General features: G+C 43.4%; 3 protein-coding genes across 15 annotated transcripts in view; 2 read left to right on the forward strand and 1 right to left on the reverse strand.

Moving 5' to 3' along the window:
* The window catches only part of rad17 (RAD17 checkpoint clamp loader component), a 33935-nt gene extending 22470 nt beyond the window's left edge, over positions 1 to 11465 (reverse strand). The window contains exons 1-2 of one of the 3 annotated variants that reach the window (XM_085293233.1): positions 11348 to 11465; positions 964 to 1064 (exon numbers count right to left, since the gene is read on the reverse strand). In XM_085293233.1, the coding sequence (XP_085149359.1) occupies positions 964 to 1002 (39 nt within the window). In that variant the 5' untranslated portion in view covers positions 1003 to 1064; positions 11348 to 11465. Of the gene's footprint in view, positions 1 to 963; positions 1068 to 1299; positions 1440 to 11347 lie in introns of those variants that run through there. The other 2 variants (XM_085293231.1, XM_085293230.1) reach the window with 2 other exon arrangements.
* Positions 966 to 8160, forward strand: ak6 (adenylate kinase 6). 3 transcript variants are annotated; one of them, XM_085293245.1, is made up of 6 exons: positions 966 to 1099; positions 1649 to 1718; positions 3096 to 3188; positions 3693 to 3751; positions 4491 to 4636; positions 7287 to 8160. In XM_085293245.1, exons 2-6 carry the CDS (start codon positions 1682 to 1684, stop codon positions 7474 to 7476), a joined length of 525 nt encoding a protein of 174 aa, XP_085149371.1. In that variant the 5' UTR covers positions 966 to 1099; positions 1649 to 1681; the 3' UTR covers positions 7477 to 8160. The 3 variants fall into 3 exon arrangements, with proteins under 3 accessions (XP_085149371.1, XP_085149372.1, XP_085149370.1); XM_085293246.1 differs by lacking the exon at positions 966 to 1099 and adding an exon at positions 1250 to 1381; XM_085293244.1 differs by lacking the exon at positions 966 to 1099 and adding an exon at positions 1435 to 1571.
* The window catches only part of ydjc (YdjC chitooligosaccharide deacetylase homolog), a 31646-nt gene continuing 15419 nt past the window's right edge, over positions 10634 to 26860 (forward strand). The window contains exons 1-4 of one of the 9 annotated variants that reach the window (XM_085293236.1): positions 10634 to 10766; positions 15916 to 15993; positions 25465 to 25683; positions 26061 to 26236. In XM_085293236.1, coding sequence (XP_085149362.1) covers positions 25663 to 25683; positions 26061 to 26236 — 197 coding nt within the window. In that variant the 5' untranslated portion in view covers positions 10634 to 10766; positions 15916 to 15993; positions 25465 to 25662. Of the gene's footprint in view, positions 10767 to 11438; positions 11576 to 15238; positions 15433 to 15915; positions 15994 to 21869; positions 21979 to 25464; positions 25684 to 26060; positions 26237 to 26860 lie in introns of those variants that run through there. The other 8 variants (XM_085293235.1, XM_085293237.1, XM_085293239.1 and 5 more) reach the window with 8 other exon arrangements.

The raw sequence follows: 26860 nt of genomic DNA on the forward strand, positions 1-26860 counted from the left end.
AATTTGTGATAACGATATAACTGACACGAGAAAATACTTTACAACTCCTCAACTTTATTAGTGCAAAACAAACCCCAAAAAAAACATAAATGTATTTTCACTTAAACAAGCAGCTGTTTTTTTATGTGCATTAAAGCTACATCGTTTCATTCAACGATCCGCTTTCGCTCTCCTCATTCGCCATCGCCGCCATGCTTTTTCTGCCATGTGCGTATGAAAACAAAGGCACTGCACATGCGGTTTTACTCATATTGTATCGCGATATTTTATTTTCTTATCGCTGCCTAACATTGTACCGGTATTACCATAAACGGTATAATATGATATATGATGATATGGCCCAGCCCTAACACGAAGTACAAAAAATACATAATTTATTGATGCAAAACATGACAAAAGAGGTACTTGGCTGCTCTGTGCTTAATGGAGAGCTAGTACCTCAAAATAATGGTTCGAGAATCAGGTCGGGGAAAGATTACATTCCTTAATAAACATGTGAGATGCAGGTGATACCTGAACAGGTACAGCTATGTGGAAAACACAGCTTTCAGCAGGATCCATGCAGTCCTCTGACATACTAATACAACCTTACTGCTTCCACAGGAATCAAGTGTGACCAGAACATTTGACAGTTTGCTGGTCTTAAGTATTTGAGGTGTGTATTAGCACATCAGAGTGATTACTGTACGATCCTAAATAATGGTTGGGTCAGTGCTGGTTGGGCTGTATGAAAGAAGCGTCAGAGTTCTGCGAAGTTTAGTGAAATAAATATATTTAAACCAAACAGAAATGAACACTGAAACTCTACTCTGGACACTGCTCATGCAAACAACGTCATATGGACGTGGATTATGTAAATGGAAGCACTTTGTAATAAAGTAACGGTTTCTATACTTCCTGTTTGCAGTGTGACCCCACTGACCCCGGGCTCCCCTCCCTCCCGAAATCCACTGTGTTACTTACCCTGCGCTCAGTAGCTTTATCTGCCACAAGCTTGTTCATCCTTAAAGCTGCTGTTTCCCATAGAGAACAGTAGATTAGTGAAGGACCGGAGACCTGAACAGCTGCTGGCGACGAAACGAGAGAGAAAACACAGCCCGTAAATATCGCAGCACTCGGGACAACATCTCTAACTTACTGCGTCTGTTAGTTAAGCCACAGGGACCAGACTCCAGGACCTCTGTCGAGTGTCAAACTCATAACAAACGTCTCTCAGGCTACTGTTGTTTAGCTAATTACACATTTCACAGTTTATATTCGGACGGCAGCTTCTGTTAAGCTAATATAACTTCGCTTTACCTCGTACGAAACACAGCTGGCTTTTCAGAGATTCGCACTCTTGTCCGGGCACAATGGAAACTTCAGTTTGAACCAATCACACGTATGTTTCCCACACACTTCGTGCGGAGCTGTAAAATTTAAACTCCGACAACTAATTGTCTAACTGTCGCTAACTGACTGCTCACTGACGTAATATTGACGTAAAGCTTCAGTTTACGGCAGTGGAATCAGTCCGGTTATAGCGTACAACAAAACAAAGTTTTACATCGAACTGGTTCCCAGTTTTCCAGGTTTGTTAGTTAACTCTGGCCGTTACTGGTCTGACTGGAATGACATGGAGGAATAACAGCACTGCTCTGACTTTCAGGTGTCGATCATCAAACACGTGTCTGCTGGAGCTATGAAGACGAAGAAGCAACCGAACATCCTGCTGACAGGTTCGGTACATTTATACACCTGGTTACTCTCTGCAGTTACCCTACTGCAGACGCGAAGCCTGCGCTGCGGTTAAATGTCGGGTAGTTAGTAGGTGTTCAACATGTTTGTAATCATGGGAGCTGAGTCCATGTGGTCTGATCTCAGCCATCGCGTCCTGTGAAGCTGCAGCTGCGATAATAACGATGATAAAAATGGTGTACAGTGTATTTGGATGCTGTTAGATATGTACCCGTCCCACGCACACAGAGGGGTGACATGATGAACAACCCGAGTAATTATGTCGCGGGGTATACTGGAGCGTTTGCCCCTTGGACCCACGTGTCAGCACACCAAAGTTATTCTGACTGATTATACGGTGAAACGTCTCTGTTCGCGTGGAGCTGCCGTGTCCCACAATGATCGCGCCTCCGTGCACACGGGGGAGGATGAAGTGCTGTGTTTTGGAGCGGGGCGTTAGATTGTGCTTACTCTTAGAATGAATGCCAGAGCACACTGAAGGTGTTCCAGCAGCTTCAGGTCCATGTAGCGTCTATTATTTATCTTTACTATAGTTCCACCTTTAAGCATGTGAGTAACCTACCAACCCGTTATATAATCAAAGGTACAATAACCACTAATGTCATGATAACCTGGGACCTCCAATGGGGGGGCTCGTGTGGACCTGATTGACCTGAGGCACCAACCAGAGCGCAGCAGGGTGCTCACCTGTAATGGCCCTGGTTTTCCTGAGACAGGAGGATCTGGCGATGGTCTCCGGGGGTGGCAGAGGGCAGCCAGTGACTTTCTTGGTCAGTGTTAAGTATCCTCTGTGCAGCCTTCCTCTTCTCAGCAGTGGGTCTTGAGTACCAAACACCAGGCAGTAGGAGAGCACGCGCTCCACTGAGGAGCAGTAGAAGGCCAGCAGCAGCTCCTGGTCCAGGTTCTTCTTCCTGAGGACACGGAGGAAGTGTAGCTGCTTCTGGGCCTTCTTCACCAGGGTGATGGGTCCAGCTGAGATGTTGGTGCCCAGAAACCTGAAGGCGTTCTCCATTTTTAATGAGGGGGGAGTGTCTGTGCCTCCTGAAGTCGGTTATGAGTTAAATGGGTAAACTAGATGTATGGTCAACAGAAGATTAAAATATCATCACTATCACTACTTTATAGCCTTGAGTCACAGCAGAGACGGTTCCCAGCAGCTGAAACCCCCCAGTAGCACCACTATCACTGTATTTCTTACTTCTACTGAATTATTAAATGCCAGGTGGGTAGTTGAAGAACAAAACTGAGCATTTTACTGCAGAATCAATCGGATGCTCATCACCAGATGGGGTAAAGTCAAATCTTTAATATAGACTAACTTTGAATTTGAATTCAGCTGTTAACTCTTCTTCCTACAGGGACTCCCGGAGTTGGAAAAACCACTCTAGGAAAGGAACTGGCCCAGCGCACGGGGCTGACCTATGTCAACATAGGAGACCTGGCCCAGGAAGGTAAAGGAACTTTGGGAACTAATGGACATTAAGACAGAAACATCTACCATGCTAAGGACAAAGATCGTTCTGAGAATAAACTCAGAACTTTGGGATTAAATGAAATAGTGCTGTGACACAAAGGCTGACTGTGGAGATGACAGCTGTCACAGCTGCTGTGGCCTCCACAGATTCCCTCTGGTACATGAGTGGAACAGACTGGTCTTATTGTTTCTTCTGATGTCACACACATGATTTGTGTTCCACGAGGCTGGAGCCATCGACATCCTGGCATTTGTACCCGTCCACTCTGACCAGGTGCAGCTGTCTGCACCATCTTTTCCATGTTCTTATACTTACAGCACACGGTGTCTGTGACCCAAAGCAGAAATCATGTTCTCAGGACAATTATTACACTTTCACTAACTCGTCTACACAAAGTGATTTACAGCCAGTGATTCTGTTGATGGCCCTGCTTTCAATCACACTGAATCTGAACTCTGCATGGATCATTTTTTCCTCCAGGACAACTGTTTGATGGATATGATGACGAGTACCAGTGCCCCATTCTGGATGAGGACAGGGTGAGTGAACTTCCACACTGGACTGTAGAGCAGAGAAACACAACGATGTCTGAGGCAGAGATTATATTTAACTAAAACTTAACTAACATTTATATTCTCCAGTACCTGCTACTTTTTCAAAGAGCCTGCCACCAGTTACTCAGTCAGTGACATCACTTGATGAGTCACGAGAGCGACTCCTTCCTGAAAATCCAAACCACTTTTTTTTTTAATGCCCAACAATGAGCACAAACACAGTCTGACAACAACCCACAGACCAGCAGCAGGAAGGTTTTTGAAAGAGAAAACGATCAGATTTGTGAGCTGAAGGTAATAACTGTGCATAAATGATCAGGTGGATGCATTTGTAAAATGGGTCGGAGCGTGTGTTCATGTGTACATCTTAGTTTACGCCTGTGCAGCACATTGTAAGCATCTGCAGCCTTTTGGAGACACATTTCTCTCCATCATTAAAACAGGGGAAGAAAGAGGGCCTGTGAATCTGTCCACAGCTGTTAATGTGCTGAGCTTTATTAATATCATTATTACAACAAATGATAAATGTCTGGATATTTTGCCACAGCACACTTTGATGGTTCCCCCTCTCAGAGCCCACCTCTCCACTAAGTTGATGGATTTCTCTTTATTATTTCTAGCAGAATTTTGCTGCTTGCAGACAAAACAAACGTTTTGCTAACGGTGCAGGTAGACTGAGGGAGTGCATCGAGTGTCAGTGTTGGAGCTTGTTGGTGTTCTGCAGGTGGTGGATGAGCTGGATGAAAAGATGAGTGAAGGAGGCGTGATCGTGGACTATCACGGCTGTGACCTGTTCCCCGAGCGCTGGTTCGACATCGTTTTTGTCCTGCGCACAGACAACACCCAGCTGTACACTCGACTGGAGGCCAGGTAACAACACCTGGGTTTGTTTCTGCTCACAGAGCAGTCATCACAGCGCTGTCATGTTACAGGCTTGCTCCACAGTGGACTACACTCAGTGTTCACATAAGACCTCAGAATGACAAAGTAACACAAGCTGAAATTCTTGCAGATTTATTAAAAATAAAAAAACAAATTTAACATGTGCATAAGCCTTTGCTCAAAACGTTGAGTCACCTTTGGCAGTATGAGTACGACGCTACGAGCCTGGTGTGTCTATTTCTGGACATTTCTCCCAGATTTCTTTGCAGAACCTCCATCAGCTTTATCAGGCCTGTGCAGAGATGTTCGGTGGGGCTCACTGGGCTCCAGATGGGTCACTCAAGGACAGCATGGTCCCAAAGTCACTCCTTTGTTATCTTGGCTGTGTGGTTCAGTCTTTGTTTCATCAGACCAGACACTTCAGTTTCTCGTGGTCTGAGTCCTTCAGGTGACACTTGGCCACTTCCCAGTGGGCTGTCATGTACCTTTAACCAAGGAGCAGCTTCTGTCTGGCCACTTCAGGGCTGATTGAAGGTTATCCTCTCTCCACAAAGCCACACCGGAGCTCTGTCAGAGGGATCATCGGGTTCTTGGTCACCTCCCTGACTAAGCCCTTTCTGAATGAATCGCTCAGATTGGAAGAGTCCCGCTGGTTCATTTGTTGGTGGCTCTGGGTGCAGATACAGTCCTCTGTGGTCTCAGACAGTTCCTTACACTCCATGGACTGGTTTGTGCTCTGACGTTTACTGTTACCTATGGGACCTTATATAGACAGGTGTGTGTCCACGTCCGGTCAACTGGATTTCAAACAGGTGGATTCAGCCAACTTACAGAAATATCTGACAGATGATCAGTGAAAACAGGACGACTGTGATTACTTATCTACTAGGGGTGCAACGATACTGGTATCGGTATTGAACCGTTCGATACAGTGCTTTCGGTTCGGTACGCATATGTATCGAACAATACAAAATTTGTGATTTATTTTATCAACTTTCCTTCTGACGATGCTGTCTGTGTTGAGCGCTCAGTGAATCTGCGTTCGACTACTCCGCCTAGGGTCGACAGTGCAGCCTAGGCGGAGTAGTCGAACGCAGATTCACTGAGCGCTCAACACAGACAGCATCGTCAGAAGGAAGAGCGCAGGGCAAGCTAGCAGACAGAAGTTAAGCTCTCCTTGCAACATGGCAAATTGAACCTCCCCCACTCTCATTCAGATCTGGCGTTTGGAACTATTTTGGTCTTCATGTGACGTATGACCCTGAAGGTAAGCGCGTCATGGACTAAAGTAAAACAGTATGTTGGATGTGCCACGCAATGCTCAATTACATGGTGGGAGCTAGTGTGTTAGCGCAGTTAGCTCGTTAACATGTTGACACCGTCCAGCCCCACGCACGGGGCGATCCGCGGTAGCTCGTTAACGGAGATTTGCCGTGTTGTGGCGTTAACGTCATTTCAGTTTAACGCTGACAGCACTAGTGGGAACACAACGAATATGACTGCACATTTACTCCGACATCATCCTAGTGCAAAGACAAGTGGAAGCAGACAAAAACAACAAGCATGCTACAAACTTTACCCGAGTCATTTAGACAGCCGTTAGCACAGGATTCTCCTTATGGGGACCTGATATGTTTAATATGCTGCTGAGAATATAGCCCAGAAGAAGCGGATAGTAGAGCTTTTATTTTGGAAAGAGACATTTCTCTGTAATAAACTCTCTTTTCCAAAGATGAGTGATTCCTCCGTCAGATTTATTTTTTTTCTTATTACTTTGTTTCAGCAACATTAAATTTAAAAACTGTCCTTTTGAGTTAAATATATATATTTATAATTCTGATAAGTGACAAATTTTAAAAAGGGCATGAACACTTTTTTGTATCGAAAAAATATCGAACCGTGAATTGTGTGTATCGTTGCCCTGTTAGCTACATGTTTTTGTTTTTAATACATTTGGAAGAATTTAAAGCAAAGCCCTTTTTTACAGGTGCGAATGGAATTTGAAGAGTTTTGAAAGGAGGCTGCAACATGACAGCGTTTGATTTGGAGGGAAATACATTTGTTGCTGAAGTGAAAACGATGAGATTTCTGATTCATGAATTAATCATAGTTAAATAATGTGATAGTTCTTCACTACAGTGTTAGCCTGCAGTACTACACTGGTTTTGTCATTGAATTATTACGTAGCATATGGCAGCTATTAACAGTTTGAATTTAAAACGGTGCTTTTGAAGTTGTGACACCGTCTGCTTGGACAAACACATTCAGCCTCTGTGGCTGGGAGCTAAGACACATGGCTGACTGCAGCTCCAAGCTCTAACCAGCTTCAGCACCTTCTGCATACAGACGAGAGCAGAGCTGTCACTGCTTGTGGTAAATGTAGCTCTATCATAGGCATCACAGTCATTCTCTACTCTTGGATAATGACTGTGAACATGTGGCTGAGCCATCCAGGTTCCAGAAATAGCAAGTGCTGTGAGACTTGTCTTTTTTTTCCGTAAGAAAGCTGTAAAAATGAGAACTTCCAGGAACTCGTCTGCAGCCACAGTGTCTGGTTCCCTGTCCCTTTGTATTTGAGTGATAATTCATCGTTTTAACCATTGAACCAAGTTGTCCCTGTCTTCTTTGTGACTGAAAGGGGCTACACGGGAAAAAAGCTGCAGGACAATGTGCAATGTGAGATCTTCCAGACCATCTATGAGGAAGCCATGGAGGCCTACAGTAAGGAGATTGTCCACCAACTTCCCAGCAACACTCCTGAGGACATGGAGCACAACCTGGAGCAGATAGTGCATTGGACTGAACAGTGGATGAAGGACCATAACTAGGAGGTGACCTCACTGGGTCAACAAGAGTCAACAATTAAAACCTGAATTGTATCATTTCTGAATCTGCGTTTACTGTCATATTGAGCAAAAGTTTTGAATTTGTTTGTATTTTGTTTCCAATGACCCGACTTTCTTGTAATTGGTCTTGAGCAGGGGTGTCGAACTCCAGGCCTCGAGGGCCGGTGTCCTGCAGGTTTTAGATATCACCCTGAGTCAACACACCTGAATCACATGATTAGTTTATTAGCAGGTTTCTGGAGAACTACAAGACATGTTGAGGAGGTAATTTAGCAATTTGAATCAGCTGTGTTGGATCAAGGACACGTCTAAAACCTGCAGGACACCGGCCCTCGAGGCCTGGAGTTCGACACATGTGGTCTTGAGCAATAGTTGGACAGACTTTCAAAGTGTCTCTTTGGACAGTGCCTGCTTTTGCACTCAGTTTTTATCCAGTCTTTGTACAGTTTTCAGAAAGCATGTTGTTTAGCTACATGACCTATGAATCAATTGTCACCTAACTGAACGAATGAATCAGTGTTGTCTAGATTTAGATGGAATTCTATGACAGACAAGGCAAATAAACCATTGTAATTGGATCTTTAGGCATTTTGTTACTAGCCACACAGTTTGTTCTCATGTTGTTAGTTCAATCTGTGATTAAAGGCCAAAGAAAGCAGCGTTTGACGTAGGTACTCAACCTTTTGTGAAGTTCTCCAAGGAAAGATAACCAGCCCACCAGGATTCCTCTGCCCATAGACACCCCAGAGAAGCCTGGCCTCTGTGGCCTGGGCCCTATTTCAGGAAGCCGGTTTAGAAAACTCAGAGTGAAAAACGATACGCAGGGTTGAGTAACCCCGAACTGTCCAACTCGGAATATTCGGTTTCAGAAAGGCTGATAACAATTAGTTCAGTCAACGCGGAGTTGCTTTAACCCCAAGTTAAGCGCGCGCACGAGGATACATAAAGCCCTGATTAGTGGAGCACAGATTAAGCGAGTCACCATGGAGACGGAGGGAAAGAAGGCGCGGTCAATGTATCTTACAGCGCTTGAGGCCGAAATTCTGATGGCAGCATATGCCGATAACATGCAAATTCCACGGAAAAAAAGTAACACAGCCTCAGCTGCAAAAGAAAGAGAGCATGCATGGCAAAACATAGCCGACAGAGTCAATGCGTGAGTGTTAATTTAAACATTGATCGAGGGATTTCCACCCATTTAACACGTTATTTTATTATATTTTATTTTATTTTGTGATGTGATGTGAGCGCAGGTGCAACCCAACAGGCCCCAAACGTTCCTGGCAGCAAGTAAAAATGAAATATAAAAATATAGTCCAAACAGGTAAGGTGTAATTGTATTATGAGCCATAGTGCTTGGTCTGTTTGTCCTATATAAATCAATTGCAGTTAGAGGCTACATTAATTTCCCCTCTGTAAGCACTTATTGAAATTATCTGAGCACATTACAAGTACATATTTTCTTACTCTGTATGCTCAAATGTGACCCGTTATAGCCACTAGAAAAAAAGCGGAGGCCCGAAAAACAGGTGGGGGTCCTCCACCACCACCACTCACAGAGGCTGAGCAGTTGGCTTCCACATTTGTGATAATGTTGGCAGCATCACATATGATCTTCACAGTGCAGAGAACACAAATTAGCATCCATTACTATAATGAAATAATTTGTTAGTTTGAAATGCTACAGGGAACTATGTACCTGTACATTAATGCTGTGGAAAGACTTCCTGTTCACATAGTCTCCTTCATTTACTGAAGGAGCAATGATTGGAATGTGAGTGCCATCTATACAGCCAATCACGCCTGGGAACCGTGAGAATAAATGTAAAATTTAAGTAGTAGTTCAAGTATCACCACATCATGAATTAAGTTTTGTTCATCCTGATACCTGCAATTTTGTGGCATCCCTCTTTGATAAATCTTGTGGGTCTATGACCGGGGAACACAAACGAGTACAGGAGACGTTTCAGTGCAACTGTAACATTCCTGACTGCCCGACAGACGGTAGCCTTGGAAACGTGCTCAGCGTCACCAATATTATACAGAAAGCTCCCGTTTGCAAAAAACCGAAGTGCGATACAAATAATATGTACAGAACTGAGAGAATGTCCGCGATGTGTCACATGAGCAATATTAGGCCTGAGGATGTTATTCAAATAAATTATAGATTGTGCTGGAAAACGGTAACGTTCACACAGGAAATCATCAGGAAATGATAAAATGTCAGAACGCGCTCTGATCACTCTCTCCCGGCGGAGAGCTCTGCGGAGAATTTGGGCTTCAACATCTACTGGCTCTTCAAGGAAGGAGCACGCCATGTCTGACACTTCCTACTGTCAGGTTTCTGACAAAGAGGCGGAGAAGGTCAGGGTTAGTTGAAGTAAACCTGCTAGGGGGCAGGTTAGCTTCACGGAGTGTGTCGTCATAGTAACTCACTCAGAATTAATCTAAACTCGCTTTGTGAAACCGGAAACCCAGAGTTTTCGTTAACTCAGGGTATACTTACTCAGAGTTTGCACTAAACCGGCTTCCTGAAACAGGGCCCTGATCCCACAGAACAGCTACTGGAGCACATACAGCTGAAAGCTATGCTGGGTTGTATAGGGGCAAAGTGCCGATCCCTGTCCACCACCCAAATAAACTACAGTGGCCATGTCAGCGTGGTGTGATATGAATGGCTGCTTGGATAAGTTTACCTGGAGTGGCGACAGAATCGGGACATGTGGGGAAAAAGCAAGGCAGTGAAGATGGTACTGCAATGCTTCCTTTGGGTAGTGTTCTGCTCCTTGTAAGGTTTCACCTGCTAAACACTGGAAGGATAATGTGCAGTTGCACTGGTGTGACTGAACATTTCTAGGTGACGTCGTTTAGAGACCCATCTCCATTTTTGCTGTTGCCTTTGTAACATTCAGATTGTCAAACCTTTTAGCATCATGTGAAGACTTGTATCACAGCCTGGAGTGTCCCCACTGTTAATGTAGGCCTGTTTAAAACTGTGTATTCAATGTAATAGTTCTCACAGGATTAATAGGAAATCCTGTTTTTATGACGTGTTTACATTTTTGCGTTTGTTTACATCGGAGGATAATGTTTTAACGCACTGAGTTTTTCCCACTTCCACGTGTATCTCCGGTTTCTCCAGCAGGGGGCGACGTATTTTCAGTAAAGTCAACCCGGTCTCATGTATGCGGCTTACTAGTCGGAAGTACAGCGTCGTTGCGCCGTGCGTGGGGCTTTCGGACTTCCATGAACGCCCGTGTGTAGCACAATGGGTAAGATTCATTTTGTATTGTCATATAATAGGATTGTGTGTTCTCGTGTTGTGTACACTGGGCGGTGACACTAGCAAACAGAGGAGCCGTTTATCCCGCAACACGGGGACGTCTTAGATGTGTGGTGTTGGTATGCTTGGCTGGACGGGAGACAGCTGAGTGTCCCGTCCTGTTCCTGACCGTAACAGACACCCGGCAGTGACTGGAGCTCTCCCACGGTGACCCACGGTGAAGCTCGTCTTAGTCACGGGTGATTTATTCGTCCTGCCGGTGCAGCAGGTTAAAGGCTGCTGTGTGATGATTCACTCCTACCGTAAAATTTATGGTCACGCAAATGTGCCCGCCCACTTAAACGTTTCCCTTCGAACAGAGACCGGGGATTAACGCTTACGTCATAGCTACGTCGGAAACGCAAATCCCTCCCCCACCGCAAATATTTGATTGGCCTGGACGGTAATTTTCCGTCATTTCCGGCAGCGCTGACGTCAGCGTCGTTAGCCTGCGGCGTGTTTTTGGATTAGCGTAAGATCAACGTTTATCGGGCGAATCACATTTGAAACGGATTTTTGTGACCGACCTACCTTAATAGTATGAACCAGTCACAGCTGAGCATCCACGCGGCGGGTCCCACTAACGTCAGCGCCCGTGTTGATTGGTCCGTGTCCGACAAACGTCATTCACCTACCTGTGTGACTGTAGCAGCTGTGCTGCAGTCTGCCGGCGGATAACTCGGCTAGCTGAAACATTTGCACCATGAGCGTAACAGCCCCGTGAGAGGACAACGAGCTGCTGCTGGGACACGAACTCAGGTCGGTGAACTCAGCACCGTGTATGTGCACAGGGAGGGGGGGAAACCATGGTTACAGGGGGAAGCGTCCCAATAAAACACACGAGGGAAAAGTACAGACATCATTTATTGAAGTAAAAGTACAGATCCTTGTGTTAAAATACTCCAGTACTGGCTGAAGGACTTTCTTGCCTCCATCAGTAACACACTGCGCTGTCTATAGTCAGGAAATATTAAATCATTACAAAATACGAAAGGCAACATGTACTTTTAAATATATGAATTATATTATTTACACTGATGTTAAGATGTTCATATTCCACTGTCCTGGTGCTGTCATTTCTGTAATTGCAGTTTATTGTAACAAAGTCCAACAACAGGAAACCAAACCTGCTGTGCTCTGATACAGTGATGCAGGCTCTGAGTCGGGCAGCACTTTAGCAGCTTCCACAACACTGTCATGAACACAGTAAAAAAAAAAAAAATGTAGTAGGTGTAGTGCATAGACCGCTCCAGACGTTACGATACGTTCATCAGGAGAACTCCACAAAGTCGCTTTGAATGACTTCCACAGGCTGGTGATGAACTGGGTCGCTCACATGGATTACTGTAACGCTGCATCCTCTCAGACTGAGTGAATGAGACTGATCACAAATGAATCAGCTATTTCAGATGATTTTGTGACTAATCATCTTCATCAGAAAGGTGGCTTACAGTAGTCGTGACCCAGAGATTCTGCATATTGACATAATATCTGTGTCACCCAGTGTGTGGGAATGATGTTTGACAGCACCGCTGCAGGGAGGCCGACACACCGCAGCTGCATTAGATCCGTACTGGGTCCTGACTGAGTTGTTGTTGGTGTGTGTTCAGCTGAAAAGCTGCAGCTGCGTGTAAAAGAACGACAACCGGAATAAAAGCGTGTTTAGAATGGTTAGTGTGGTCGGGTCTGCCATGGGTTTGTTACTATGACATATTTGAGTTTTTTGAAGTTATAGCATAAGAGAAATCAACAACTCAATCATACGAAACAAATCTTAGTTAGACATTGCAGTGCTGTAGCTTTGACAGCCTGTGGCAGATGAAGGTGACAGACTGATACCTGTGCAGGGTGGGCTATTCTGAATACTTACCTGTAATAATAAGACCTTAGTCCAAAATGTCCCAGCTCATATCTGCAAATAGAGAAGAGTTCATGTAATGAAATCAAGCTTTCAAAATTGTGTGGGAGTTCCACAGGGGTCCGTTTTAGGACTGCTGCTTTTCTGTTTCTACATCAGTGACTTATGGACAGTTGTAAAGGTGTGCAGTGTCAGATGTATGCAGATGATGCTATTACATATGTATCTGCAAAGACTCCACGACAGGCAGCAGAGCTGAACAGAGGTGGTGGGAGTGTCTCGGTGGTTCAGCGATCACTCTTTGACTCTGAACTGTAACAAAACGCTCTCAGGGTGTTTTACAATCCGGTGTAAAGTCTGGAATAACTTTTAAGGTCGGGGGGCGGGTTCATTTCACTGCAGTTTACTGCATGTGGCGAATAAAATTTGATGAACTTGAACCATTGTGATAGATCAGAGAGAAATCCAAAAAGTGGATGAGTTTGAATATCGTACAGGAGCTGGGACCAGAGGATCATGGAGCCTGCAGACTACCAAAGTACAACACATTATTTGGTCAGTCAGCGTTTTCATTTGAAGGCCCTCAGAAATGGAACCGTTGACCATCTGCATACAAATCATAACAGATCCTGGAGGTGGAACAAAAACAGGGCTGTGGACACTGGTGTAAATCAGCCTAACATGCATCTCCATTATCTCCTGTGTGTGTGTGTGTGTGTGTGTGTGTGTGTGTTTGTGTGTGTGTTTGTGTGTGTGTTTGTGTGTTTGTGTGTGTGTGTGTGTGTGTGTGTGTGTGTGTGTGTGTGTGTGTGTGTGCGCGCATGCAGACTCATTGGATTGATCTTTGCTGTATCCCTTTAAGAACGTCCAACCAGGGACTGTGCTTGCAGATGTGCTGACTGCAGATTTCCCCAACACTATAAACAGTTCATATGCATAATCGAAACTAGGACAACCGGTGAACAGTGGCCTTGGGAACAGTGGCCTTGGGAACAATGGGAATTTTAGCTCCTTAACATGTGCCACCCTCTTTTTAAAGGGACCAAAAGTAATTGGACATTTGACATTGGCAGGTGTGGGCAATTCGTTCTTTATGTCATTATCATGTAAGCAGATAAAAGGCCTGGAGTTGATCTGAGGTGTTGTGCTTGCATGCTGTCAAAGGAGCTCTCCATGCAGGTGAAACAAGCTGCGAAACAGGAGAACAGACCAAAAACCATCTGAGAAAGTAACACAACAGGGCTAAATCTACAGTTTGGCATATCCTGAGAAAGAAACTGACCATGAGCACCACAGCCACTGTGCACTAGTCACTGGTCTGTACTTTAAATCCATCACGTTATGTGTTTATCCTGCACTGACCTGTAGTGCAGCGTTTTCATGCACACTTTCAATAACACAAAGTTAGCGAGCTGTGTCTGTTTGTTTTGCAGCATGTTTCACAATATGAAAAACATAATGTCACATGTACACATCCAGTAGCTGATTTAAAAACACAAGTGTTTACATGTAAGCTTTCAATTTCCAGTTTATCAAAACGACTGGACAGTCGTTGCCTTTAAATCTAAGCTCTCTTCTTCCTGTCCTGGCTTTCTTATCTTCCTCCATCTCTGAGTGAAGTTGGCTCTTTCTTTTTTCTCCCAGCCAGATTCAGCAGCTGGACCTTTCGCTGCAGCACACTGTGTATAAAACTGCACACAAACAGTTTGTGTGTTTGCTGTGTTTATAGAGCCGATAGAAACGTTGGATTTAAAATTGCATGCCAATTAAAAAAAACATCTCTGCCTATATGCTCACTCATTTTTTTTGTAGATGCTGAAGTACAGCAACCAAAATGTATGAACATGTGCAGCTGTGCCTAAAGCCCCACTGACCCACGCCGACCTTGACTATAGCTCTGCTTTTCCTCTTTCAGTCCGTTTACCATTTGAAGACACAATACAGTCTAATCATTAAATCTGAATACTGAATGCAGAATTACATGAAAAAAAACGTGTTACCTAAATAGGACGTGATGTTGCTGGAAAGACAGATGTCATTAGATGGAAAGGCCACAGAATCCAGTGGGATTAAATGGGAATGAAATGCTGGCTGATGTACCTACCAGTCAAAAGTTTGGACACACCTACTCATTTAATGGTTTTTCTTTATTTTTACTACTTTCAACATCGTAGACACAAACTGAAGACATCAAGTATATGAAGCCAGATATATGGAATTACGTATCAAAGAAAAATCAAAAATAACTCTAAATAAGTCTTATATTTAAGATTCCTGAAAGTAGACACCCTTTGCTTTGTTGACAGCGCTGCAAACCCTCGGCCTTCTCTCAGTGAGCTCCATGATGTCGTCACCTGAAATGGTTTCACCTCACAGGTGAGCCTGTCAGGGGTCATTGGTGGGATTTCTTGCTTTCTTAATGAGGTTGGGACCATCAGTTGTGTTGTGCAGAAGTCATGATGGGACACAGCTGACAGCCGTATTTGAAATCCCATCTGGTTTGCATTTAGTTGGACCATCATTTATTTTATTTTTGACAGGACAATGAGTCCAAACACACCTCCAGGCTGTGTAAGAGCTATCTGACCAAGAAGGAGAGTGATGGAGTGCTGACCAGGTGATCTGGCCTCCACAGTCACCTGACCTAAACCCAATGGAGATGGTTTGTGATGAGATGGAGCTCAGAGTGAAGGCCAAAGGCCCAACAAGTGCTCAGCGTCTCTGTGAACTCCTTCAAGACTGTTGGAAACCATTTCAGGTGATGACCTCATGAAGCTCAGAGAGAGAACGCCAAGAGTGAGCAAAGCAGGAATCAAAGCAAAGGGTGGATGTTTAGAAGAATCTAAAATATCAAACATGTTTTGAGATATTTCACACTTTTATGTTTACTACATAATTCCACATGTGTTCATTCATTCAGTTTTGAGGCCTTTGGTGAGAATCTACAATGTAAACAGTCGTGAAAATAAAGAAAACCCATTAAATCAGAAGCTGTGTCCACACTTTGACTGGTAGTGTATAATAAATATTAGCCTGTAGTCGGTATTCATTAGTGACTTGGTCTTATGAAACAGAAACATTAGGTTTTTGCTTTTAATTCAATCTGATATGTTAAATATATGCTAAAATCTGTGTTTAAAATATAAAGTATGTAATAATGTAGTAATACTAATCGTCACATCAAAACATTTGCAACATAGTTTGTTTGATACATCCTGATTGCATTATTTGTAACAACCAGGACAGGAGCGAGGGAGGAGAGTAGAGGAAATTAAGAGTGCAGCAGATTGATGAGACGCCAGGTGAAGGTGAGGAAGAGGTGAGTACCCAAAAGACCACACACAGGTAACAGTTTAAAATGGCCATTTTGGCAGAATAGAAGCAGATACGTTGAGACCAGAGCTGGTAAAGCTTAAATATGCATGTAACTACTTCATCGAGCTTTACGCTGCTGCTTAAAATAAAAAATAGTAACAAAGCTGAAGAACTCTTACTGCACTGATAGTTAATCGTAGTATCATTCTGTGACAGGCAGCTACACACATCTTACTTCAGCCTTTAGGTAGCACTCTGTGTGTGAATTTTTAAATATTTATTTAACTGTAAAATTGTCCCGATTCGGCTGTGGTCAGGCAGGAAGAGGACCCAAAATGCAGGACGCGCAACACACAGGAATGAACTCAGAAAAACGCTGCTTTAATAACAGAACTAAACTAGACTGGGAAACCAAAACCTAAAACTCCACACCAGGGATCACACAGCATGAGGGAGGACGCGACACTGACACAGAGAAACACAGGGCTTAAATACACTGGGGCATAACGAGGGGAATAAGACACAGGAGGAGAGCACAGCTGGAAGAAATCAGACACGACGAGACCAAAGGGAAGCAAAACTAGAAACACTGACATGAGACACGGACCTTCAAAGTAAAACAGGAAACACACCGGCTGAACTCTAGACACGTAAACTTAGTAGAGACTGGGGAGACAGAACACAGAGACCTGAAGTGTGGGACAGAGTTAACACCGGGAAGCCAAATAACAAAACCTAAGAATTAGAACTCAGGAAGTACTACAGAACTAAGGAGCTAGAAATACTTAGGGCAGAAACCAAAGCACAAGCAGTCATAATTAGGGCTGAACGATTATGGAAAATAATCTAATTGCGATTTTTTTGCCCCAATATTGCGATTGCGATGCGATATGCGATTATTTTTTAAGGTCTTTGTCTTCTGTATTATTAAACAAAGACAAGCAATACATCATATAGTATGGCCAATACTATATTACATTAATTTTAAACTGTTCTTTCCTGGAAGACAGACCTCTGTTATGATGACATGAGGTGATGCATGAATTGATGACTGACATTTTTATTTAACTTCTTCAATCACAACAGTATATTTGAACATACACAATAGTTTATTTTTAGCTTACAAACATCTGAGCATAAAGTGCTGACAAGGAACCCTGGTGTAAACATTAAAATGAAAGTCAGTACAATGTGCAGATTGCAGAAATATACATAAACAAAATCAGTGGCTTTACCACACTCAGTTTTTCGACATCTGTGAACTACTAGACAGTCATTCAATTACAAAATAATATTAAATAAATAAAACTAATAAATAAAAAATACACACATCTTACTGATCTCTGCAGTCAGTAACATTACACATAAAGTGCAAACATAATAGCAATTGTATAAACACACACACAAACACGCCTTTAAAGTTTAAAGGCGTGAAATTGGACGGTCTAGTTCTGATTAGCGTCACCGCTGTCTCGGTGGAGTTTAATAAACTCGGCCGTCTGCTTCTTGCTATCTAAAATATAACCAGACACTGGTGTAAATTCTCGACTGTCTCATACTTCTGTTTAATAAGTTTTCTGTTTGACGTTTAGTCAGCTGTGTGAAAACCAAGGAGGAACCCACCCGGGGGATTAATAAAGTTTTATTTTATCTAATCTAATAACTTTAATCTCAGCCAAACCGATTTACTCACGAACAAACAAAACACTGAAAAAAGCCCAACAATAACATTTTTAGGTTGTCTAAGTGACTTATATATTACGTTTAACCCGAGCAGCGAAACTCCGCGGTGATCTGAAAATGATGTGCCGGGAGTTGTGCCGTTCTCAGCCGCATCAGTAACCCTCGAGCTCCCGGCTAGCTGTCGAGCTGGTGGGTAGCAGACGCCTCTGAAAACGTCGAAGCACTTTTGCAAATATGGGATATCTTGATAAACCGAGCAGATATTTGATGTTTACACAACTACTTTCTCGCCTGAAAATATGTTAAAAGTTTATTTTGTGACCCAGAAAGATTAGTATGAGTAATTTTAAAACTTAGTAGCGGCCGCCATTGCTGGAAACTGGAGTTTGGCTGAATTCTGGGATATGGTAGGCCACGAAGGACACACCCGACCCATCCTTCAAATTCGGGGAAAAGGAGGACGCATTTGTCGGCTACATTCGGAGGAGTCTACGAATTTGGACAGCCTTCGGCGCGTCGCTGTGACGTAATCGGTCTACAAATGCGGCCTCAGGAGGATGCAGCCCATGAATTTGGACATGTCCAGAGTATAATCGCAGCCTTTGCGGTTAGAAAATTGCACTTGATCATGTCGCGATATATCGTTCAGCCCTAGTCATAATCCATGATAAAATAAAACGTAGAAGTACAAAACTCAAAACACTGGCTCACCGACCGGGACCATGACAAAAATATAGTAAAAACTTTTAAAAAGTTGCTTTTTTTGGGAAAAAAAAAAAAAGATTTCAGGGCTGGGCTAAGCCCTGATTTTTTTCACTGTCCTAACAAAGGCCCAGTGTCAGAGAATTACAATCACTGTCTCAGTACAAGAAAGAAAAATAACCATAGCATCAATGTAAAGAATCAGTAAGTTCCAGGGCCATAATAATAATGGATTGGATTTATATAGCGCTTTTCAAGGCACCCAAAGCGCTTTACAATTCCACTATTCATTCACTCTCACATTCATACACTGGTGGAGGCAGCTACAGTTGTAGCCACAGCTGCCCTGGGGCAGACTGACAGAAGCGAGGCTGCCATATCGCGCCATCGGCCCCTCTGGCCAAGACCAGTAGGCAAGTAGGGTAAAGTGTCTTGCCCAAGGACACAACGACCAGGACAGAGAGCCCTGGGATCGAACCGGCGACCTTCCGGTTACAGATGCGATTCCCAACCCCCTGAGCCACGGTCGCCCAAAACACATGTAGACTGGTTGGGCAAATTCCCACGCACCCTCAAGTATCCACGAGAGGAACTCTGGGTAAACCTCTTCCACCCCAGGGGGCCTACCACCAAGCAGTTCCTTAACTGCCTCAGTGACCTCACCCCCGGGGATAGACGAGCCGTCCCCGGACTTTGCTTTTGTCATGGAAGACAGTGGGATTAAGGAGTATTTTGTTTATTCCTTCCACCGCCTGACAGTGTTCTCAGTCAAAGTCAGCAGTGCTCCACCCGCACTATACACAGTGCAGGTAGAGCACCGCTCTCCCCTCCTGAGTCGTCTGACGGTTTGCCAGAATCTCTTCAAGGCAATCCGAAAGTCTTTTTCCATGGCCTCTCCAAACTCCCCCCGCACCCGAGGTTTTGCTTCACCCACTGCCCGAGCTGCGTTCCACTTGGCCTGTCGGTACCTATCAGCTGCCTCCAAAGTCCCACAGGCTAAAAAGCCCAATAGGACTCCTTCTTCCACCTGGTGGCTCCCTTCACCTCTGGTGTCCACCATGGTCCCCTGTACCCCGGGGTGGAGACAAGCAAACCGTCCCGGTCCCACAGCAGCAGGGAAGCCCACCATCTTGACCAGATGGCCAGCTATTCCTCCTTGTCCGCTGCCCCAGATGGAGAACAGGGAACAGGGGTGTGAGAAGACCTGATACCTCACTCCGCCCACTCATTTGTGATGTTTTTGCATGCTGTTTTAAAGCTTATTTAAAACGGCAGAGGGGCATGGCACCAACAAGCCTCTGTGGGGACAGCTCCCTCCCAAGAACCCTCAGTGTCTAAGTGCGATTTAAAATTGAGAAGTGGGCACTGGCACGAGAGGTGAGGCTGAATAAACAGACCATCCTCTGGACACAGTTCAGTGTACTCACCCACAAGGCCCTATATGCATTTGTCATGACCGTGTACGTAATGCGAGTGTCTGTGGTGTGGAATAAATTTGAGGCTCAGGCAGCCAGGAGGGGACAGAGGAGGAATACCTCCTACCTGAAGCCAGTTCCCCCGCTGACCCCCATGGGCACCCCCATTCCCCAAATCCACCAAGGGCAGGGGGGCCCAGGCCCATCCACACTGGGGCAGTAGCACCACTGAGCCCCAGAGAGCTCGGGGTGGCCCACCCGACTCCACTACAGGGGAAAAACTACACCCACCCCAACATTCAGTCAATGGACACCCAGGTTCACCCATCCTCCACCTCTGCTAGACCCCCCCACCCACAGAGTGGACTCCCGAAGAGCAGAGACCACCTGCAAAAGATGGTCCCAACCTACCCGTTAGCTAAAGAGGCCCCCACTTCCACTGATTTGCTGAAGTCTGCCAGGGCCAAACCCCCATGCACGGGGGCCTGCATGCACCAACCCACAACCCTGGTGACACCCCAGCTAGGGCTGCTCAATTAATCGAATTTTAATCACGATTACGATCTGGGCTTTCAACGATCATTAAAAATGACTGAGCCGATTATTAGCCCCTCCCTAATTTATCCGCGACACCTTAAAGGCCGGTCCGTGAAAATATTGTCGGGCATAAACCGGTCGTGGCGCAAAAAAGGTTGGAGACCGCTGATTAAGAGGACCCGAGGGAAGCTCGGAAAGCTAAGCAGAAGTTATTTGGAGAGGAGAGTGACTGCTGTTGGTTGAAAAGAGAGTTTAAAAAAAAAACTTCAGTGGTGTTGCACACTATTTTATATTACTTTTTTAAAGTCATTGTTAACCCTTTAAAGCCGGTCAGAGCAGCACGCTCCGTTTTGCGTAACTATTTTTAAATCCCTGTAGAACCTGAACCCTGTAAGCTAGCGCAATAATTTGTTTTGCATATGAAACCGGAGGAGTTGTACTTACATCTGATGCCATCAGCTTGTCCTCGGTCACGGTTTCGTTCCACATATAGCTTTGCAAAAATTGCATAAAAAGCGCTTGCAGGAACAAAAACATAATATTCCAGAAACACGCTTTGCCGATCCATCAGCTGTTCGTAACACTTCCCACAGTGAAATAATGCACCTGCTGTTTTCTTTGCAAATTTGCATCATAGGATTGTTTTTTGTTTTTCCTGCAGTATATAAAAATTGGTGTATCTCCAAAATAAAACTATGAAGACACTCAAAATAAATTTCCTGTTGTAAACTATTTTTTGCAACTTTATTGTATTTAAAGTTTTGAGGGATAAACCTCTTAAATTTCTCCAAGTAGAAATATATGTAAACAAAACAAAAGCGATTTTCAATTTTTTTTGTAGTTTATTGCACTTTTTTGCAATTTATGTAATTACTATGGACTTAATGCATACATATTATTAAAATATGGGCTATAACAGTTGTATTGATGTATAGCAACTTGAAATGCTCCCACAAATGGCACTACAGCATGTAAAAAAAATAATAATATAAGCTCTGGTGGACTTGGTTCTATAGTAGGTCTTAAAGGGTTAAATAAATATCGTCAAATAATCGTGATCTCAATTTCAGTGAAAATAATCGTGATTATCATTTTTGCCATAATCGAGCAGCCCTAACCCCAGCCATGACCCAGAACCCAAACTCCCAGGCCCAGCCAGAACACCTGGTCCGCAAGCCTGTCCCGGACCCGTTCAGGAGCTTCATCCTTGGTCCTTTGAAGCATTTTTAAGATAATACACAGGTTTATCTTTCAAAGCAATTTAGAAATGGACGATTCCAGAGATCTAAACCAGTTTGGTGATGGTTTACTCGGGATTATTGAGAATAAATAACTGATTCTGAAATTTCTACTTAAGTACATTAATGAAGTATTTGTACTTCTGGTAAATGCCACTATTCTCTTAGTGAGTCTTTATTACATACCGTGCTGCAGGGAAAAGCCTGTTCTCACCTTTGAATATATTTTGAATATCAGACGGCTCTTTTTTGCTTCTCATTTGTAAACTCTCTCCAGCCGACACACAAAAACAACAACACAAAGTAGTCACTACAGAGCAAAGTTTGGCCTATTCAGAGGCTGACTGTCTGGCGGATACTCGATGGCGCAGCTGGTTCTTTTTTACTGCCGTTGTTGAAGTAGACGACAATCAGGTATGTGCAGCTAACTACCATGGAAATAAATGATTAGCTCAGCCCATTCTTCTTTGGTAAATCTCTCAAGCTTCTCTGGCATGGACCTTCCTCTTCAGTTCACCCCATAGATCTTCAGTAGGAGGGCTTTGTGGAGCCCAGACAGTAATGTTCACTTTGGACCTGTAGAGGAAGTTCTTCATCAGGAGTGTCATATGTTTTGGGCTGTTGTCATGTTGGAAGACAAAGCAATGACCTTGACGTAGTTTTGCTGCTGACTTGAGGTTTTCTGTGACATATTTTGATTCCTTCCATCTTGATGAGATTCCCAGTTTGTCAGTCTGTTCCTGTTTAAGGTTCTTGTGATTTTCTTCTTTGAGACTACAATTCCCAACTTGGCGAAGTCATTCACTACTGTCTGCTGGGGTCTTTAAACCCATCTCTCAGTAGTTTGTTCAGTACTTTCAGCTCTCTTTGAATTTCTTGATGATCCTTCTCGCTCCAGTTTTTGGCACTTGGAAAAGTTGTGATGACTTCGTATATCCATTTCCCACTTTGTGAAAATCAGCAATCAGTCTGTGTGTGTCAGGAAGCTGATGATATTTACCCACTGAGGGAGTTTTTTTTGTTTTAAATAATTCAGATATTATTTACAAATAGAAATAGAGTAGAACAGAAATATCCTTTGTTGTTCCTCATTGGGGAGATTCATGTGTTCCAGCAGCAAAGACAGACCGATGGAGCATGCAGGGTCACACGAAAGTCCAGAATATAACACACAAAAAAGAAATAAGAGACTGTGCAGTGCAAATTTACAACATAAGAAAATAAATGAATAAATATGTAATTTATGATTAATTTAAAAAATAATTTGTGTGTTATACAGAAAAAGAATAAAATTAGAATGTGAAAGTGTTGGAAAAAAACACTTTGACAAAAACTTTCATTGTGGTTTAATACAACCCCCCATCATGCAAGCTGGGACTAACATAAATACCATTGTATTCACTGTAGTTGTAGATACTGAAATCAAACATCTACAATATAGCTAACAATATATAATTGCTATAATACAGGAAGGCAATCATTAAATTATGGTCTACCAATGTGACAAATCTGTTATTAAAGTTAAAGTCTTGAGTAGCAGTAAAGCTGCTGTTGATTATTGTGATTCAATTCAGTTGCGATTCAGGATAAAGACATGCTGTGGAAGAGAGACAGAGATTAATAACAGATATGATTCAGTGCAGAGAGGTCTGTTAATACATAGTGACTGAAGAAGAAAAACTCAATGCATCATGGGAATCCCCGGCAGCCTACGTCTATTGCAGCATAACTAAGGGAGGATTCAGGGTCACCTGGTCCAGCCCTAACTATATGCTTTAGCAAAAAGGAAAGTTTGAAGCCTAATCTTGAAAGTAGAGATAGTGTCTGTCTCCTGAATCCAAACTGGAAGCTGGTTCCACACAAGAGGGGCCTGAAAACTGAAGGCTCTCCCTCCCATTCTACTTTTAAATACTCTAGGAACAACAAGTAGGCCTGCAGAGCGAGAGCGAAGTGCTCTAATAGGGTGATATGGTACTACAAGGTCATTAAGATAAGATGGGGCCTGATTATTTAAGACCTTGTATGTGAGGAGCAGGATTTTGAATTCTGGATTTAACAGGAAGCCAAAACAGGAGAAATCTGCTCTCTCTTTCTAGTCCCTGTCAGGACTCTTGCTGCAGCATTTTGGATTAGCTGAAGGCTTTTCAGGGAGTTTTTAGGACTTCCTGATAATAATGAATTACAGTCGTCCAGCCTGGAAGTAATAAATGCATGAACTAGTTTTTCAGCGTCACTCTGAGACAGGATATTTCTAACTTTAGAGATGTTGCACAAATGGAAGAACGCAGTCTTACATATTTGTTTAATATGTGCATTGAAGGACATGTCCTGGTCAAAATGACTCCAAGGTTCCTCACAGTGTTACTGGAGGCCAAGGTAATGCCATCCAGAGTAAGAATCTGGCCGTGTTTGAGCTTTGGACCAAATGGATTCTGGGATATTGCATTTCGTCATTTCGAGCTGATTGGAGACCAAAACAGCCAATCAGATTTTTTTGCATCCAAGTCTGTGATTGGCTGGTTTTGTGGCACAAATATAACGGTGTAGAGAAAGAGTCGAAAGGCAGAAATGTTGAGAGCGCGAGCGACACATTGTGAAATGCAAAAACTGAGCGAGAGGGGTTGCTGGTGTGTGTGTGTGTGTGTGTGTGTGTGTGTGTGTGTGTGTGTGTGTGTGTGTGTGTGTGTGTGTGTGTGTGTGGATAATAGCAAACACTGAAATACATCTTTTGCACGCAGGAATGAATTTTGTTCACTCAAATTTAGCTTTTCTTCGCTCAAAATAAATTTCTCCTCAAAATACAACACTTGCACCTGCAAACTTTTTTTACGTGCGTTCAGAATAGTGGCACAAAAATAACGCCATAGATCAGTTGCTATCATCTAACCCCATCTCTAGCATATTCGTCTGTCACACCAACCCCTGCGTGTCTTCTTTCACTGTATGTATAAAGCTTCCCTGTGGTCTTTCCGTCCCTGGCAGCTCCATCTTTAAATCTAATGGTATCTTAGACATTTAGAGCTTGTGTTTGAATGTCTGGATCAGCACTTGAGGGAGTTTCTTTCTCTCTTTCACAGGAGCTTTTTAGTTGCTTCTGCTAATTTAGTTCATGTTCACACTTGCATTCATCCTGAATAACTCTGTGCCCCTTTCATCTTCATCTTTAAACTTTAGTTTTCCCCACTGTGAGAAATCTGGGCGTCACCTTTTATCAGGCTTCAGTTTGGAAGACAAAGTTGGTTTTCTGTGGTCATGTTGGTTTTCTTTTACAAACGTAAATACACTGTGTCTCAAAGTGAAATCAAAGTGGTTATACATACCTTTATTTCATTACATCTTGATTATTGTAGTTCATTTGCCTGAGCAGGTCCTCTCTGGATCATTTACCAGTGTTTCAGTACTCTGCTGTCAGGCTTATCACTGGGTCCTCTTAAGGTGGACAGATTATGTCTTCCTGCCTCCTCATAAAGTTTGGGGCTCAGTTTAAAAGTGTGCTGATCATATTGAGACCCCTCCATGATCAGATGCCTCCATGATCAGTGAGCTGCTACATCCGTATGTGCCAGGTAGATCTCTGAGGTCTGCTGATCATTGCTGGCTGTACCACGATCCAGAAGACAGAATGAGACTGCCCTTTGGAGGCTGTGGCCCCCAACTTCTTCTGTTGGACCAAAGATCTGTGGACACTACTGTTACCATTTAAAAAGAAACTTATGACCTACCTGTGCAGACTCTGCTTGTAACTCAGGAATAATGGTAAACATGAACCTGTAGAATATAGTTGGGTTAACAGACATGGGGGCTAAGATTAACAGGAGTGTTGTGGGTGTTTTTTCAAACCTGATCTAAATAGTAAACACAACTTAGATGTTTGTTAAGATGTTACTGTTTGGTTTCTAGGTGGCTCCTGTGTTTGCCCAGGTAGATCAGATAATTTTACACTGTAAAAAGCAGCAGCTCGTCTGGCTCATCATGCTCTGTACTTACCTGCACGGACTGAAGCTGTTCATATTAGAATGCAGCCCAAACTGAAGCTCCAGAGGCACCGAGAGACAGAGCGCAGTAACTCAGCAAAGATTTCCCAGCACTTCATTGATTATGAGCGGGCAGCTGCATCGGGCAAGTATATCACCACAAAGGGCTAATATAGACTAACTTTGCAGTTTTATGTGTTTTTAATAGTCCAGCTGGCGATGTAGAGCAATCTTAAAATGTGCACAGAAACTTAAATCAGACCATCATCTAGTTTAGAAACGTGGCTGGTGTATTGACAGATATGTGCTTCTGTTTGCTGACGTACTGCTCTTTCATGTTCTATAGCAGCAATGAAAGGCACTGTTGAAAACCACAAATGTCTTTCTTATCAATAAACCGTGTGACGTGGAACAGTCGGAGGATCCAGGGTCCATGTTCACTGATAATGGACAACCTGGTCATTATTAGCCATGGACACCATAATGATGAATGTTAATCTGTCCCCTGTGTGTCGCCAACAGAGACCAGCAATAATGCCACAGCCCAGAATGATGCTGGTGGTGACAGGAGATGATTTTGGCTACTGTCCCAGGAGGAACCAGGGGATTGTGGATTGCTTCCAGGCTGGAGGCATCTCCAATGTCTCGTTGCTGGTTAATGGCTCGGCTGCAAAACAGGCGGCAGATCTGGCTAAAAGGTAGCGTAGCCTTACACTGTATATGTAAAATCTAACACACTGCAAAAATACCATTTACAGTACATAATGTAATGTCTAGGAGACCAGAAATCTTTCACTTTTTCCTGCTAGTCCTGGCAGTTTCTGAAGACTTGCTTTGTTTTCCACGTCTTTTCGTTTTGTAACTCTGGTATTATTTTTTTTCTTTCATTTTCCTTTGCACTACACACTGCACCGGCTCTCTCTCATATATCTCTTTAAGCTCTGCTGCCAGAAAGACACATAAAGAAATTCTTTACCACCTATTTTAACTTTTTGGGCTTTTTTTTCTCTTTTCTCTTTAGCTTTTCTCATGCTTTTTATATATTTATTTATATTTTTACTGCTTTATTTAAGTGTTTTGTTTTGCCACTTTTATATTATTAGTGCTTCGGCTACATGTAAGCTATTTTGTTATGGATTGTGTTTAATGTTTCGGGTGCTGTAACACAATATTTTCCCAGTTTCAGGGATAAATAAAGTAGAGTTAGAGCCATGCTTTTTTTCCTTCCTCTTTACATGACCACAGTGAATTTCAAAGCAAACAGTGAAGTAAGACTTTCAGCTTTAGAGACGTTATCGACCATCTCTTCCTTCTGTAATTAT

Source organism: Mchenga conophoros, linkage group LG12 (genome assembly GCF_057382185.1).
Source record: "Mchenga conophoros isolate Kocher_MC1m ecotype Shallow Benthic linkage group LG12, M_conophoros_male_GT1.1, whole genome shotgun sequence".
NCBI lineage: Eukaryota > Metazoa > Chordata > Actinopteri > Cichliformes > Cichlidae > Mchenga > Mchenga conophoros.